Source organism: Lathyrus oleraceus, chromosome 7, assembly GCF_024323335.1.
Source record: "Lathyrus oleraceus cultivar Zhongwan6 chromosome 7, CAAS_Psat_ZW6_1.0, whole genome shotgun sequence".
NCBI lineage: Eukaryota > Viridiplantae > Streptophyta > Magnoliopsida > Fabales > Fabaceae > Lathyrus > Lathyrus oleraceus.
In genome coordinates, this window is record NC_066585.1 from 15,287,921 (window position 1) to 15,302,328 (window position 14,408).

Genomic DNA, 14,408 nt, shown 5'->3' on the forward strand with positions numbered 1-14,408 from the left:
ATTCATGTTAATAATTGCTAATAAACATCATAGATTCAAAGCTTATGGTTAATAAAAACCAGGATTTTGCTTAAGGATTGTGGTATTGTCCATCATTTGCTCATCATGTGGGGTGAAACCCTAATTTCATGATCCTTGGGACCTTGGTTCAAGGAGACCATATCTTGGTATTCATTTGATCATCCAAACCATAATTGTGGGCCCATGTGTTGGAGATTGAATGTGGAGCTTTATGCCTGGCTTGGAGACCTTGATTAGAGGGTGTGCATCATGAAACCCTAATGAGGAATGCTTGGTACTTGTGTGCCATTTTGATTTGACTTTTGACCATGAGATTGACTAAAACCTTAATTCTTTGGGAAGAGGTTCTTGATCATCATGTCAATCATTAAACTTGCTTGGTGCATGAGAATCATTCATTTGACCTACATATCTACATGCTTGGGATTTCATCTGATTCAAGGCTTTGTTCAAACATCCATGCATATGCATTCTACTTGGACATTCCTAATCCATTGATCCTAAGCCCATGGTACTTTCAAATTCATTGGTCTTTGGTCATTGATTCATGTTTTCATTGATGCATTGGTCTTTTGGTCCTTGGTTTGTCACTTGATCCATTTGTGATTCATAAGGAATTATAGGCCATTCATTCTTGATTCATCCATGTATTTTAGTCCATTTGATTAGTTTCATTCATTTTTGCTTAAGGAGGTATACTTGAACAAAGTCATGAAAGTCATGTTTTATTTAAAACCAAGTTTTACTCATTCAAGATCTTTTACATTACAAGTCATCATAGGTACATTTTTATCAAGACCATACATTTTACGTTCAAGAAAACCCTAGTCTAAAACCTACAATTGACTTTGGTCAACTTGACCAAAGTCAACCACATTTCCCCAAATCCACATCATTTTGATCTTCAAGCCCATATCTTTTGGTTCATGCCTTGACATCCTTTACCAAATCTCCATGCCTAGACCCGTAAATTCACATTCAACGTCATTAGATCACCATTAAGTTTCACCTCATTCTGACATTCCTCCATAATCTCTCTCACTCTAATTCTCACATAACACAGCAACAACAACGTAAGAAGATTTCACCTATAGACTAACTGCGGGAAAGAGAATAGGAGAAGAATTTATGTGAAATTGATAGAAGGGAATTAGGGTGAAGATTTACTTGGATGAGTTGCAGACCTTGGAGCTTCGTTTTTAGAATCAGTCAACGTGAATAACCGCCGAAGTTGCTCCGGCAAGTAAGTCTTTTCGCTCTTCCTCTTTAATCCATAGCAACCACGATGTAGATTGCTGATAAGGGAGCCAAACCCCTATGGTTTGGACTCCAAATCACTCCTAATTGACATTTAATTTCTGAATCTCAAACTTAGGGTTCTTGAGCGTTTAATTTTATTTGAATGATTTATGAGGAATTGGAATTTTTCATGGTGATATTTGGAGTCCAGAGAAAAAAAAAGGAAGGGGATGGTGTGATTTGTTTTAGGTATTAAGGCTTTGCCGCCGCCGGAGGTGACCTCCAGCTCAGCGGAGGAAGAGAGAGTTCAGTTGGAGGGAAGACTTGATATGAGAGTTTAACTTGAACCGTGACAAACGTGTTTCTCCTTGTGCACGTGTTTTTTCCTTTGTTTGCTGAATCATTCACTCATGTGTGTGGCCTTACCTTAGGCTTTTCTCCATTTCTGGCCCAAATTCCTGCTATACAAACTCCCTCAAGCATGCACACCCCCTGTTTCACTTACTGAATTGCAATGGGCCTTGTAGCTTGGCCCTACGCACTTCCTGTTGTATGCACCATTGATTTGCTAGTATGCTCCCTTTTTTCCATTGATTTCACTTTAATTTCTTTTCCTTTTATTTTAATACATTTAATTGATTTTTAAATGTTTTAAAATTCTTTCTGATATTTCTTTGCATGAAAATTAATTGATTTAATTAGTTTTAATTAGGTTTTTTATTTTAGAAATTAACACCTCATTGATTGATTTTTTGTATATTTACTATTTTACCCATAGGGTTTAGAATACTCTTGATATGCATGTTTAGAGCTTGTTTAGAATCAATTGGTATAGTTTGTCCGATTCATTCTATATAATTCAACTGTTGATTTTCATTCTCACTAATTGTGTTAATAAAAGTTTACTTTGATCAACCAAATCCTTTGAACTGAGCTCAATTTCTCAAGCTTGTTCAAGTGATCAAAACACCCTTGATCACTTGATTGGGCAAGTCCTCGTGTTCAAGATGTACTAGACATCAGGAGCTCAAGACCTCAAGACTCAAGCTCAAGAGATCAAGACTTCAAGATAGTACAAGGCATTCATACTACAGACAAGCTGGACTACTGTCAAGCACAACAAAGGTGTACCAATACTTGTCAATCTTAACTCAAGTTGTGTGCCATGAGCCTTAAGAAACGGAGAATTATGAGAGGGATTATTCCTATCGTTGTCTAAAGTACCTTTAAGTACGGGACGTAGCCCTTAGCTATTCAAAGTATTTGCCTTCGTTCATAGACTTTAGTACAATTTGAATCAAATGATTGTCAAGTCTCGTCATCACAAATAACGTTGCATCAATAGGATCACCCAACAAAGGAGTATCAGCATCAGTCAATCTTGATTCAAGTTGTGTGCCATGAGCCTTAAGCAATGGAGAATGATGAGGTGTATTATTCATACCCTTATCTAGAGTACCTTTGTGTGCAGGACGTAGGCTTTAGCTATTCAAAGTATTCGCCTTTTTTCATAAGCTTTAGTACAACACAAATCAAATGATTGTCAAGTCTCTTCGTCATAAGCAACACTTCATCATAAGGAGCAACAAGGAGAGTCTTTTTCAGTAGCTTGATACTTATGATGAGTATCACATGCCATGAGCCTTAAGCAACGGAGAATGATGACAGGAAATTCACTGCTGGATACATCTTTATGTATGGAGAAACATTAATCTCTTGGTGTTCTAAAAAAGAATTAGTTGTGGCGCACTCTTCTTACGAGGTCAGGTACATTACAACGTCTATGTGTGTGTGTGTCAAGTTGTATGGTTGATGAATTTGATGAAGGAGTTGTGCAGCGAAGACTATGAAGTTGTGACATTGATGATAGACAACATTTTCATTATAAACATTGTCAAGAATTCATTTGCACATGAGAGAAGCAAACATATAGAGATGAGATTTCACTACTTGAGAGAGCTTATGAGTGAAGGAAAATTAAATTGAGTACTGCAAAAGTGAAGATCAAGTGGTCGATTTGGTAATCAAGAGAGACAATTGAAGTGTTCAAGAGGTTGAACAAACACATGAGTATGGAAGACTTAGAGAACTTGAATTAAGGTGGTGTGTTCTAAAAATAATGTAATTCAAATTGGTGCAACCGATTACAGCATGGATGTAAGCAATTGTCACCACTTCAACAGAACACATAATCAGTGATTTCCTGTAACTGATATAACCAATTACAAAGTTGAAAAATGCTTTCTATATTTTAAAGTCTGTGGTTTCTTGTAACTGGTATAACTAGTTATAGAATTGAAAAGTTTGTTTCTAGCTACATTGACGTGTGCTTTGATGTGTATTGCTGTATATATATCTCACAATGAGTTATTAATGAAATCACACTGTTCTCCCCCTATTTTCTCTTTAATTCTCTCACTCTCTCTATTATTCAAATGATTATCATTTCATGTGATCGGTTTTTTTTCCCAAAAAAAAATAACAATAACAATCTTTGTCATACTCTAGACTTACAATGATAAGCTCTGTTAAAAGAATCAACATTCAGTCCAAATAACAATAATAATCTTTCGTAGTAATAATAATAATCAACATGGTTGAGAAAAAATCCAACAACCAACGACTCTATAGTTACATAAAATCACAAAGCAGAACTCAGTGGCAATATACACTGGGCCAAAAGAATATAGGCATGTGCAAATCAATTTCTTGAACGTAGACCATTCGAAGACCATTCTGTTTTAGTTTGATTGGAAAAATATAAAAACAAGATGTGGCAAATCTTCCTCGCAGTATCTAGTATCTGTTATAATATGTGGGATCTTCCCTCGTGTAAAATGTGGGATCTTCCCTATTTCCAAGCCACAGAGTCAATATCGTCTCTGGCTTGCTTGTACAATTCGAGTCTTTTAGCTATTTGATTTCTCCTTTCCATTAGGGCTGGGTCTTCATCCAACATAGCGCCCAATCTATCCTTCTGTGTATCATACAATCAGTTATAATAAACTCACTGGGAAGAGTACCTAGTTTGTTATGTTTTCCTTCTCCATGAAACATGAAGCATTTTGTAATTGTAACATAGCTAAAGTTACAAGCAACACATGCCCAACACGTTGTAACTTATTTATACCATAAAGATAACATTTTAAAGGAATGAGAGGAAATTGTGTTATACGGCCAAAAATTTGATTTAAAGTAATAAAATCATACCTCCTTCTTTCCGACTTGAATGTAGAAATAGTTTAACAATGATCTCTTGGCTTCTCTGACTTGGCAATAGACTACGGCTTTTGGTATAGTATTCTTAAGTGTATCGCATACCATGTTGATATAAGCACTTACATTTGATCCTGAAACAAGTAAACATAATATATTTAACCCGGATAAATGTCTAACTTCACATATCTGCTTAAACAGTGTAGAAACAAATCCGAACTTAGAAGATACATGACATATATAAGTTTGTTCAAACAAGGAATACATCCTCTCTATAAAAATAAGTTTGTTATAAGCTTGTAAAATTTAAAGGTCCATTTCAGCAAAACCAGTCTTTTGATAATGGTATACTTAAAGAATGCAATTTATACTTATATGTTAAGAAAAGGCCAGTAGAGAATTGAGTACCAATCTTGCGGAGGTGATTGTCAGTAAAATTGTCTGTGTTGGGGGGAGCATTCCGGTTTGAATTTGGTGGTCCATTTGGGTTCTTTTCTGGTTCGAGATGAATCTTTCTAAAGAAATCTGCAGTTAGATAGCTAGACTCCATATCAACCAACCGCAAAACTGTCTTCTTGCTTTCGTCTCGGAATCTATCCAGAGCTTCATTTGCAGCAGTTGTAATATCATGTGAAAGCGTTGGGAATCTTCTTAACTCCTGCACACCATGAAGTAGCAAATCTGTAAGACTCAGTTTCCAGTTTCCGTGGGTTCCCCTCCATCCACACCCCAAAAAAATCAGTAATTCCCATAAAATCCTAAAGTAAATTGTAGGCCTGAGCAGCATCTAACATCAGTAATTTAGTACTGATATATGCATATTCAGCATCGTTAGCTTTTGAACATTCGCTATTTTTTCTCAACATAAAAGAAACACTAATAATCAAAGCTGCCAAGGATGAATTAAATGTGGAATAAGAACAGACTCATTGCAAGTCTATATTTGAAAGTTACGAACTGTTGAAAAAGAGTTATATCAACTTCATGTTCCTTACCTCAGTTTCTGCAACTGACTTTCGTACAAGTTCCTTTAAAACAAAGTGGACCTGAAGAATAAAAGGTAACTTAAAAATGGAAAGAGCATAATCTCATTTGCATAAAAAACAGCAAGAACAATAGATTGTTGCATAAAGAAAAAGAGAAAGAAAAACACAGGTTAAACAATCATCAAGAGTTTATAGCAGAAGCAACTACCATGGGAAGGCTACGAAGAAATCTAATTTCAAAGTTACAATACAGGATTCCATCTTCAGGAAATGACATATCATCAAAAAAGAGATACATAAAGCAAAACAAACGGCAGCGGGACTTCTGGGCCATTCAAATTCGGTTATAACAATGACCCGTATCTGGGATAACGTGGCAGAAAAGAAGAGGAACATTACAAGGCATTCTTAATAGATGGAATTGTGTGATCATGAATAACTATGTTTACTTATTATTTTAAACTAACTCTATTTGATCATGAAATCCTTTTAAGTTACCTCTTGCATGACCAAGACTGTAAAGATGAACTACTTGACAGGAGATAAAAGCTTTCCTTTGAAAATAAAGAAAGAGGCATTCTTAATAGATAGAATTGTATGGTCATAAATAATTATATTTGCTTATTATTTTAAACAAACTCCATTTGATTTGAAATCCTTTTTAGTGACCTCTTACATGAACAAGTTCATAAAGATGAACTACTTGAAAGTTGAAAGGAGATAAAAGCATTCTTTCAAAATAAAGAAAGCAAATAGGTGTGAAGGGTGACTAAATAATCAAGTATTTCAAATTAAAATTCATTAATTCCACCAACCATATATAAGAGTCCGAGGAATAATGACAGAATGTAACATATAGTAAAGTCAAGAAGATTACGGCATCCACAGAGGCTTCAGCTGGGCCTTTGAAATAGCTGATAGACCCTTCAATGAGTCTTCTATAACCCTGCTCTGGAGCAATCAGATGAGGTTGATACCCATCAGCTTCAGTGACAATTTTTTGGACATTTTTTAAGGAAAGATGGCGATCAAAGGGTAGCTTTTTCAAAGCAGCCGGTAATTGGTGATCAAAAACTCCGTATATCCGGTCCCCGCCAGGACGCCTGAAATGGAAGTTGGTCAATTGATCATATATAGATTAGATTCTCCAAGAAAGTTAACAATAGGGGGAATAGTTTTATATTATTCTATACAAAGGAAACAATAGCATACTACAAGCACCTACCCTCCATCCAGGTGCTCTTTAAATACTTTGTCAAATGCACGACACATTTCTAAAATAGTGTATAGTTGAGCCTACATAAATAGGTAGTACAACTTAGTATAACTGTACAAACAGAAGTTACACAATTCATATCAATTTCGTAGTAGAATTTGTTTCTGACCCCAGAGTCCACGGCAATCGGCCTGCCAATGCGGTCCAACTCTGCATTAAGCTCGTCAATGGTCTTGTTTATTAAAGCAATGATACTAGGTATCTTCTGCCTAATAACTTGTTCCAAATGCTGAAATCACAAAACGAATGAACAAAAAGAAATAAAATCACTTACCATTGAATGAATTAGAAATCCATAATAAGTTTAGTGACACAATAAAACAAAAATACCAAATGAGAATACCTGAGATAGAAGCTTAGCAAGATACTCTGAGCCCATTTTATGCGCCAAATGTCCATATTCAGGACTTGTCTCAAAATATTCACGTTCCTTCCTTCGAGCAGCAATCATGTCAACATTTTTATTAATATCAGCTTGTGAACGGTTCACAATTCCAACCCATGGATGTTGCAGCCTGTATTGCCTTCCCTCAAGAACCTTCATGTTTCACATAAAGAACATACATCATTTTGCATTGAAGGACAAACTACAATTTTACACTCAATTTTGCATAGAAATCAATTGAAGTTATTGATCACCAAAACAGAAAGATAAGCACACAGTTGTAAGAAAATCCATACATCAACTGCATTAGTTCCTTTATCCATAAGATCAAGTTTTGTAACCACTCCAAATGTTCTTTCACCTGATAAAAGAAAAAATTTCACTATAGGAGATCGCTAAAAAGGAAACAGGGAAGAAAACTATAGAAAAAAGGGCTGAGTATATCCCTGAAATTCTTCCAGCATAAACAGCCATACCTGAAGGATCAACTTCTTTTGCAATTTTTATGGCATCTGAAGTGGCAATATCTTGATTGGCGGGAGAAATAGCTAAGATAATGCAGTTTGGCTTCACAATGAAAGTACACAATTAGACACTGGATTTGGTATAAAAAAAATGCATTACAAAAGGAAAATTCAGTATAGTTAGGGAATTCTGTTATGCATGAAATTCTGATCTAAGCATAACAGAATTCCCTAACTGTTTTTCTGTTATTCTATCAAGTATGATTAAAATAACACATAAATTACTAAAGTATTGCAACAACAAACAATTATGCCGAGCTTTCTATCTTTAGTGGGGAAGGCTGGTATAGCCCATATTCGTTCTGATTGTCATTGTCTAGTATTTTGTTTGTTTTTCTCCAGGTCTATTGATCCTTCTTCACAACAACATGGAGTACTTATAAATCAATGTCTTATAAATCTTGCCATATATAAGATTATGTCCAAAGTTAAGTTCTGGTATGGTTTACAGATTCTAGCATTAAGATATAAGACTGACTATGAGCAAATTGTGATGACAACTAATCCAGATAGAAAAATGTTCTTATGAAGATAGATACAGGAAAAATATGAAAGGGAAATATTCTCGTGGAGAATGGATCTTCACTTTCTCCATCATCTGAGAAGAAACGAACAAGATAAACTACTGCATTCTTCCATTCATATCAAGAATATAATTACCTTCTCAACATACGAACGGACCATGTTTTCAATATCTTGAACAATACTCTCTTGTTGTCCCTCTGAAAGTAGACAAAATTTCAGAATATGTCAGAGCTTTTGACAAGTCTACTCAGAATACCACTCAATTTTTATAAAAGTATTGGGATATATATTCAGGCTTACCTACGGCGACCTTCGTCAACCCAGGAAGATCTATGAGGGTTAAGTTTACAACTGCAGATAAAGCCCCAAAAAATAATCAGATAACTGATATCTCAAACCAAAGACTCATTATGAAAGAAGGCATTATTAATGAAAAAGAAACCATGTGTTTTCACATTCCCATTTCCCAACAAAGAGAGAGCAGATTAAAAGAGGAATCTAATGTTTTTCAACCTCAGGAAATTGATTGTAATTTTCAAGTAAGCAGAAAGTGCAACATGGTGTGAAAAACATTTAGACAAAAAAAATGCTAATCCCAATACTTTGAAGCAATAGTTGTTTGCAATGATAATCATAATTATTATCCCCGTGAATTTTCTTTAGCATCAGAAATCAATGCTTGAGACTGAGTAGCATTAATACAAAATCTAAATCAACAACCTAAACAGGACTAAATCTTAAAATTTTGGCCAGAGTCTAGTTGAAATAATTACCTTATCAAACAAATCATGATTAATTTAATTTACAAACCATTCACCAATAGAAAAGGACAAGAGAATTTTAAAGTTTGGAATTCCACAAGCATTAGTTTAAAGTTTAGCTTATTTAGAATCTCATAATTGTGAGTGAAAATTACCCCAATTGTCATGAAAAAAGTGTGCTATGGAGTATTTGTTGCTTCTCAATAAGATCAAGGACATAAAAAGTCAACTCTACACAATTCTAAAAGCCCCCAATCAAATTGGATTCATGTTTAATCTATCACGATATACATGAACAATGCAGCTACAAACCATTTGGAGAATAAATGCTGAGGTGAATAGGATGATTTGAAATCTGCTTTGACTTCCCAGTTATCCGATCTGTTTCATCTGCTATTTCCTTCCTCACAGCAGCTGCATGGACATTAAAAAGTTGCAGAAAATAACCAATTAGTTGGGAATTTACACAACATAAATTACAGAAATCTTTTTACTTGTTAGCCACACTAAATAACTGACACAACCCTAGCCTCTATTTTAAATACACTAGGCAAGTACTGTAATTGAGTTTCAGTTTGAAATTTAAGTTTGACGGTGGTTAAATCTACCACTCTCGTAAAGATAAATTATCCATTAAGTCTTCATGGTTTCAAATAATAATGACACGTTACTATAAAAACTAAACGATTTCATGCATATCTTAGCTACTCGTTATTGCATATCTTTTTGAAACGCAATAATAAACTTCATTTAGTTTATATTTAGTTAGAAACTTCATTTACCAAAGTCAGCGAATCTCTTTCTTGGTAAGTGAAGAAACTCCGCATATTCCTGGCCATTTTCAGTTTTATGAAGTTGCAGTACCAGCGGCCTCCGTGTAACAATACCTTGTAAGTAATGATAGACAATGTCAAAAAGCCATTCATTCAAAGAAACAAAAATTATTTTAAAAAAAAATTAAAAAAATCCTCCACTAAAATCAAAAGATAAAATAAAAGCTAAACATATAAGCTATTGGTCGTTTTCCCAAGCTATCTAGAGAACTTGTGGAAATAAGTTGAAAAATATTTTTGAGCATACAGTCTCACAAAGTCCAAGTAAGTCAATCCTCACAAGTCGAAATAAGTCAATCCAAATTTGACCTATTCCATAAACAGTAACTACTACTCAGCATAGCATGGCATCATTTATCGAAATCCATACATGAATCAATAACTATAACTTACAAATTTCTGAACTACATTGTTATTCACAGTTGAAAAAACTAGATCTAAGTAAAAAATTCAAATGAAGAAAATATGAAAGCAGAAAACGGTAAGAAAAGAAAGGAAGTGAAGAATACCAGATCCACGAGGAAGAAAGTCTCTTCCAACTACACTTTCCAACACAGACGATTTCCCTGAACTCTGATAGATATTCAACAAATGAGATTTGAATTTGAGCAACATGAAATTGAATTAAAGGAAAGAAGAGAATAAGTAGTTTACTTGTCCACCGACGACGGCGACGGACGGAAGAGCTTCCCATAGAGATAAACCCTCACCGCCGTGATCTCCCAAGACGGTGCAAGCTCGTTGGATCTTGTTGATAAGACCGATCAAGCTCGTCATCGTCGCCATTTTGGATCAGAAATACAAAATCTCAGATCGAAATCAGAATCGGTGGTTTAGGGAATGAGATTTGGGAGGGAATGAAGGTTTATGGTTTTAGATCGGAAGAGTTTTTTTTTTTTTGAGATGAAGAATGCGCGTCCAAAAATGTGTGTAGGAAAGGAAAGGAAAACTAGTGTTAACAGCAATACAAAAATGGAATATAAAGAGACGGAAGAACGAACGAACCAAACTCGTATTAAACGGTTTTTATTTTATTTCTAGTGGGGAAAATCGTCATTTTATGCGTTGGGTTGTACGGTAATGAATAAGTTCAAAAATAACTTAGTTCTAAAGTCACATTTTGAAGACTGTGCTGACACGACATTTCACTAAATAATTAATTAATTAATTAATTAGTAAATCAAATAAAATCTCTTCTTTTATTTTTCTCTAGTAAGATTTCCATGTATTATATTAAGTTTATATATATATATATATATATATATATATATATATATATATATATATATATATATATATATATATATATATATATATATATATATAATTAATTATTTAATTATAAAATATATAATGATTATATAAATTTAATTATATTAAATAATTATATATAAAAATGACTCATAAGATAGAAAAGAAAAAAGTTTTACCTTTTAAAAATAATGATTTTTATCTAAAGACAATTGTTAATTAAAATAATTTATTTTATTTATAGTGATTCATAAAATGGAAAATTAGTTGTCGACTACTATTATCCAATTTGATGCGGAATAAAAATATACTTAAATACTCATGTAATTTGCAATGAGTTATTTAATTATAAAATAAATAATTATTATATAAATTTAATTATATTAAATAACTATATTAAAAGGGAAATTAAAGACTCGATGGAGAAAGAAATATTTTATATATTTAAAAAGACTTTTTCTTTAAAAAAGATAATTGTTGATTAAAAATAAAATAAATATTGTGTTGATAATGATTCGTTAATTATGCGAATAATTTGATAAAATAATTTATTAGTTTTATAATTATGAATTGTTTTTTTATTTTTATTTTTCATAATTTTTTTATTAAATAAAATTATCGAAATCATTTTCAATCATTTTTAATTGAAAAATATCGAATCATTTTTTGAAAAATGAATCTCTTTTTTATGTAAATAAAAAATATTGAAAAAAAAATCCCTTTTTGAAAAAGGAAAGAAATTTCTTTCCTAAAGAAACAAATATTTAGCTAAAGAAAGAAAAAAATAATAATATTTTTTATTTAAGGAAAAAAAATCCTTATTTTAATTTTCAATATTTTTTATTTGAGGAAGAAGGAAATTTTGTATTTTTTACAAAAATAACCCACTTTTTCAAGGAAATTTCCAAAATACTCCTGGTTTCAAAAAAATTCTCAAACTACCCCACTTTTAGGAGGAGAAGCCAATTCAATTGGCGACTCCTCTTAAAAATTGAATGTAGACACCAATTGGATTGGCTAGGGCAGGTGCCCTAGCCAATCCAATTGGCGCCTATGTGTATAACTTCAGAGGAAGCGCCAATTGGATTGGCGCCTCAGTGTAAAATGTAATTTTTTTGTTATAAATAGATGCGTTGTGTGAGTCATTGTTCCATATCTCATTTAATCATTTGGCAATCATGTTTGGTGTTCGTCGCCGATACGGAAAGGTAATTTATGCAAGAAACAAACCTCAGATGCTGATGCTGTTCTGGAACATCACTATGTTCAATCAACTGAAGAGGGAGTTGGTTCGTTGGTTAGATGGGAAAATATTATAAGGGAAAATATTATAAGGGAAAAAATTAGAAGTAATGAGAGACTTGACAGTATCTTTGGTTGGGTGCGAATGAAGACTGATAAGGATGCTAGGGAAATGATGTTCAGTCGAGATGACATTAATTTGATTGTTGTAATCAGTTAGAAATATTTCTGTTTTCAAATAGCTTATTTTGTACTGATGTTTGTTGTGAACCTCGTTGTAACAAAAAGTTAATGATATATAATGATTGAAGGTTACAGAAATACAATGTTACAAAAAGCTTAAGACCCGGATGATGCTCCTCAATTGGGACAGTTGTTCTTGTTGTGTCCTGGTTGACGACAGATACTACATAATCTTATCATTTTATCTGTGGAATCCATTTTTGTCCTGATACGTGTGTTGTTTGACCTTCTTTTTTTCTTTCTACGCATCTCGTCGTTGTGCCAAACTATATCACCTTCATATGGAGGTCAGTATTCCTCCATTGGTAGTATCGAGAAGCTTTGATTATATACATTCATGAAGGTGACGGCCTTGTACACATCAGATAAATGGATGTAAGCGTCTTGACGAGTATAAGTGCATGCTGCAATGACATGGGAGCAAGGAATGTGGAAGGCCTGGAATTTTCCACAATCGCACCAACTTCTGTTTAGTCTAACAGCATAGGCTAAATTTGGTCTCCCCTCGTTGTGGTCCATTGTTTCCTGGACGCTGAAATTTTGCCTATGACGGTCAAAGACTGTTACAGCGTGTGTGTTAGTTTTGATGCTCTCCTCTTTCATGATCTTCATGCAATACTCACTGAATACTTTCCCGGACATTAACACCTCACTCCATCTTTCACCTCTGGTTGCGAACGTAGAAGTCAACCTATAATAGGTCGATCTTACAAAGGCGGTTATCGGCAGATTTCGAATTCCTTTGAATACCCCGTTCATGCATTCCACAAGGTTTGTTGCCATGTATCCCCATCGACAACCTCTATCAAATGCCCTTGTCCACTGCTCTACTGGTATGTTATTTAGCTATCCCCCCGTGTCTTCATTAGATAGTCTAATTTCATCACGATAATATTGAAATGACGGCTGAGTTAGAGCATACCCAACATTCACCACCTTCTTGCGAAGATTCTTATCTTTTATAACACGCATGAAGTTTTGTGCAATGTGTCTGATGCAATAGACATGGGTAGAAGGAGGATCCTGCCATTCGTTGTCATGGTTATTGTAGGCACTCTCAATGGCAGCATGTCTATAAGAAATCAAACAGAGATTGGCTTGTGGAGCCACATGCGTTCTGAGATGTCGAAGAAAGAAACCCCATCCACCAGTCGTTTCACCTTCAACCAGAGCAAAGGCAATGGGAAAGACATTGTTGTTGTCGTCTTGTGCAACCGCCATAAGCAAAGTACCCTTTTATTTGCCATATAACCAAGTGCCATCAATTTGAATAATAGGTTTGCAGAATGCAAAACCTTTTGTGCATGGGTCAAACGCCCAAAAGAGACGGTGAAAGATTCTATTACCTGTAACACAGGTTCCATCTGGCATCATCGTTGGCAATGTCTCCATAATTGCCACAGTTCCTGTGACATATGTTTTTAGTGCCCATAAAAACCGTTGCAATTCTTTGTATGAATCCTCTCAGTTGCCGAATACATGTTCAACAGCCTTTGTCCTCGCAACCCAGGCTTTCTTGTAAGATGGAGTATAATTATATGTTATTCTGATATAGGATATAATTATACTCCCCTTCACTGATGGGTCTTTATTAACCAACGGCAGAATGTATTGACATATCAATGCAGCGCTTAGTTTACGATGATCTTGCTCAACGTTAGTTGCAATGCAACTGTGAGGTGGGTCTATTGAAGAGATCTCCCAAGAGTCGTTTTTCTTTTTTTAAGACGCAGCCAACCGAAACTTACAAAGGATGTTACGACATTCGATAACATACCTTCTTGAATCAGTGCGTTTCACTGTAAAATCAGCAGATTTTTTCATGTGGAATTTTTTGATAGCTCGCACACATTCTTCTTTGGTACGAAACATGTCTCTCACCTTTAATTCGCCTTCTGATCGTGGA

At 34.3% G+C, this 14,408-nt stretch overlaps 1 protein-coding gene and 1 long non-coding RNA gene across 2 annotated transcripts; both read right to left on the reverse strand.

Moving 5' to 3' along the window:
- Positions 1-730: 730 nt before the first annotated feature.
- LOC127108171 (uncharacterized) lies at positions 731-1,671 on the reverse strand. Its single transcript, XR_007795975.1, has 2 exons — positions 1,189-1,671; positions 731-1,064 (listed from the first exon to the last, which is right to left on the reverse strand). It is a non-coding gene; the product is annotated as an uncharacterized LOC127108171 (long non-coding RNA).
- A 2,132-nt stretch (positions 1,672-3,803) lies between these two features.
- Positions 3,804-10,779, reverse strand: LOC127108170 (phragmoplastin DRP1C). The gene is made up of 16 exons (XM_051045595.1): positions 10,421-10,779; positions 10,276-10,339; positions 9,716-9,820; positions 9,246-9,347; positions 8,473-8,523; positions 8,308-8,369; positions 7,600-7,690; positions 7,420-7,484; positions 7,082-7,276; positions 6,848-6,967; positions 6,688-6,758; positions 6,340-6,565; positions 5,472-5,522; positions 4,885-5,134; positions 4,471-4,610; positions 3,804-4,237 (listed from the first exon to the last, which is right to left on the reverse strand). The coding sequence occupies exons 1-16, from the start codon at positions 10,550-10,552 to the stop codon at positions 4,112-4,114; spliced, it is 1,851 nt and encodes a 616-aa protein (XP_050901552.1). The 5' UTR covers positions 10,553-10,779; the 3' UTR covers positions 3,804-4,111.
- Positions 10,780-14,408: the final 3,629 nt, after the last annotated feature.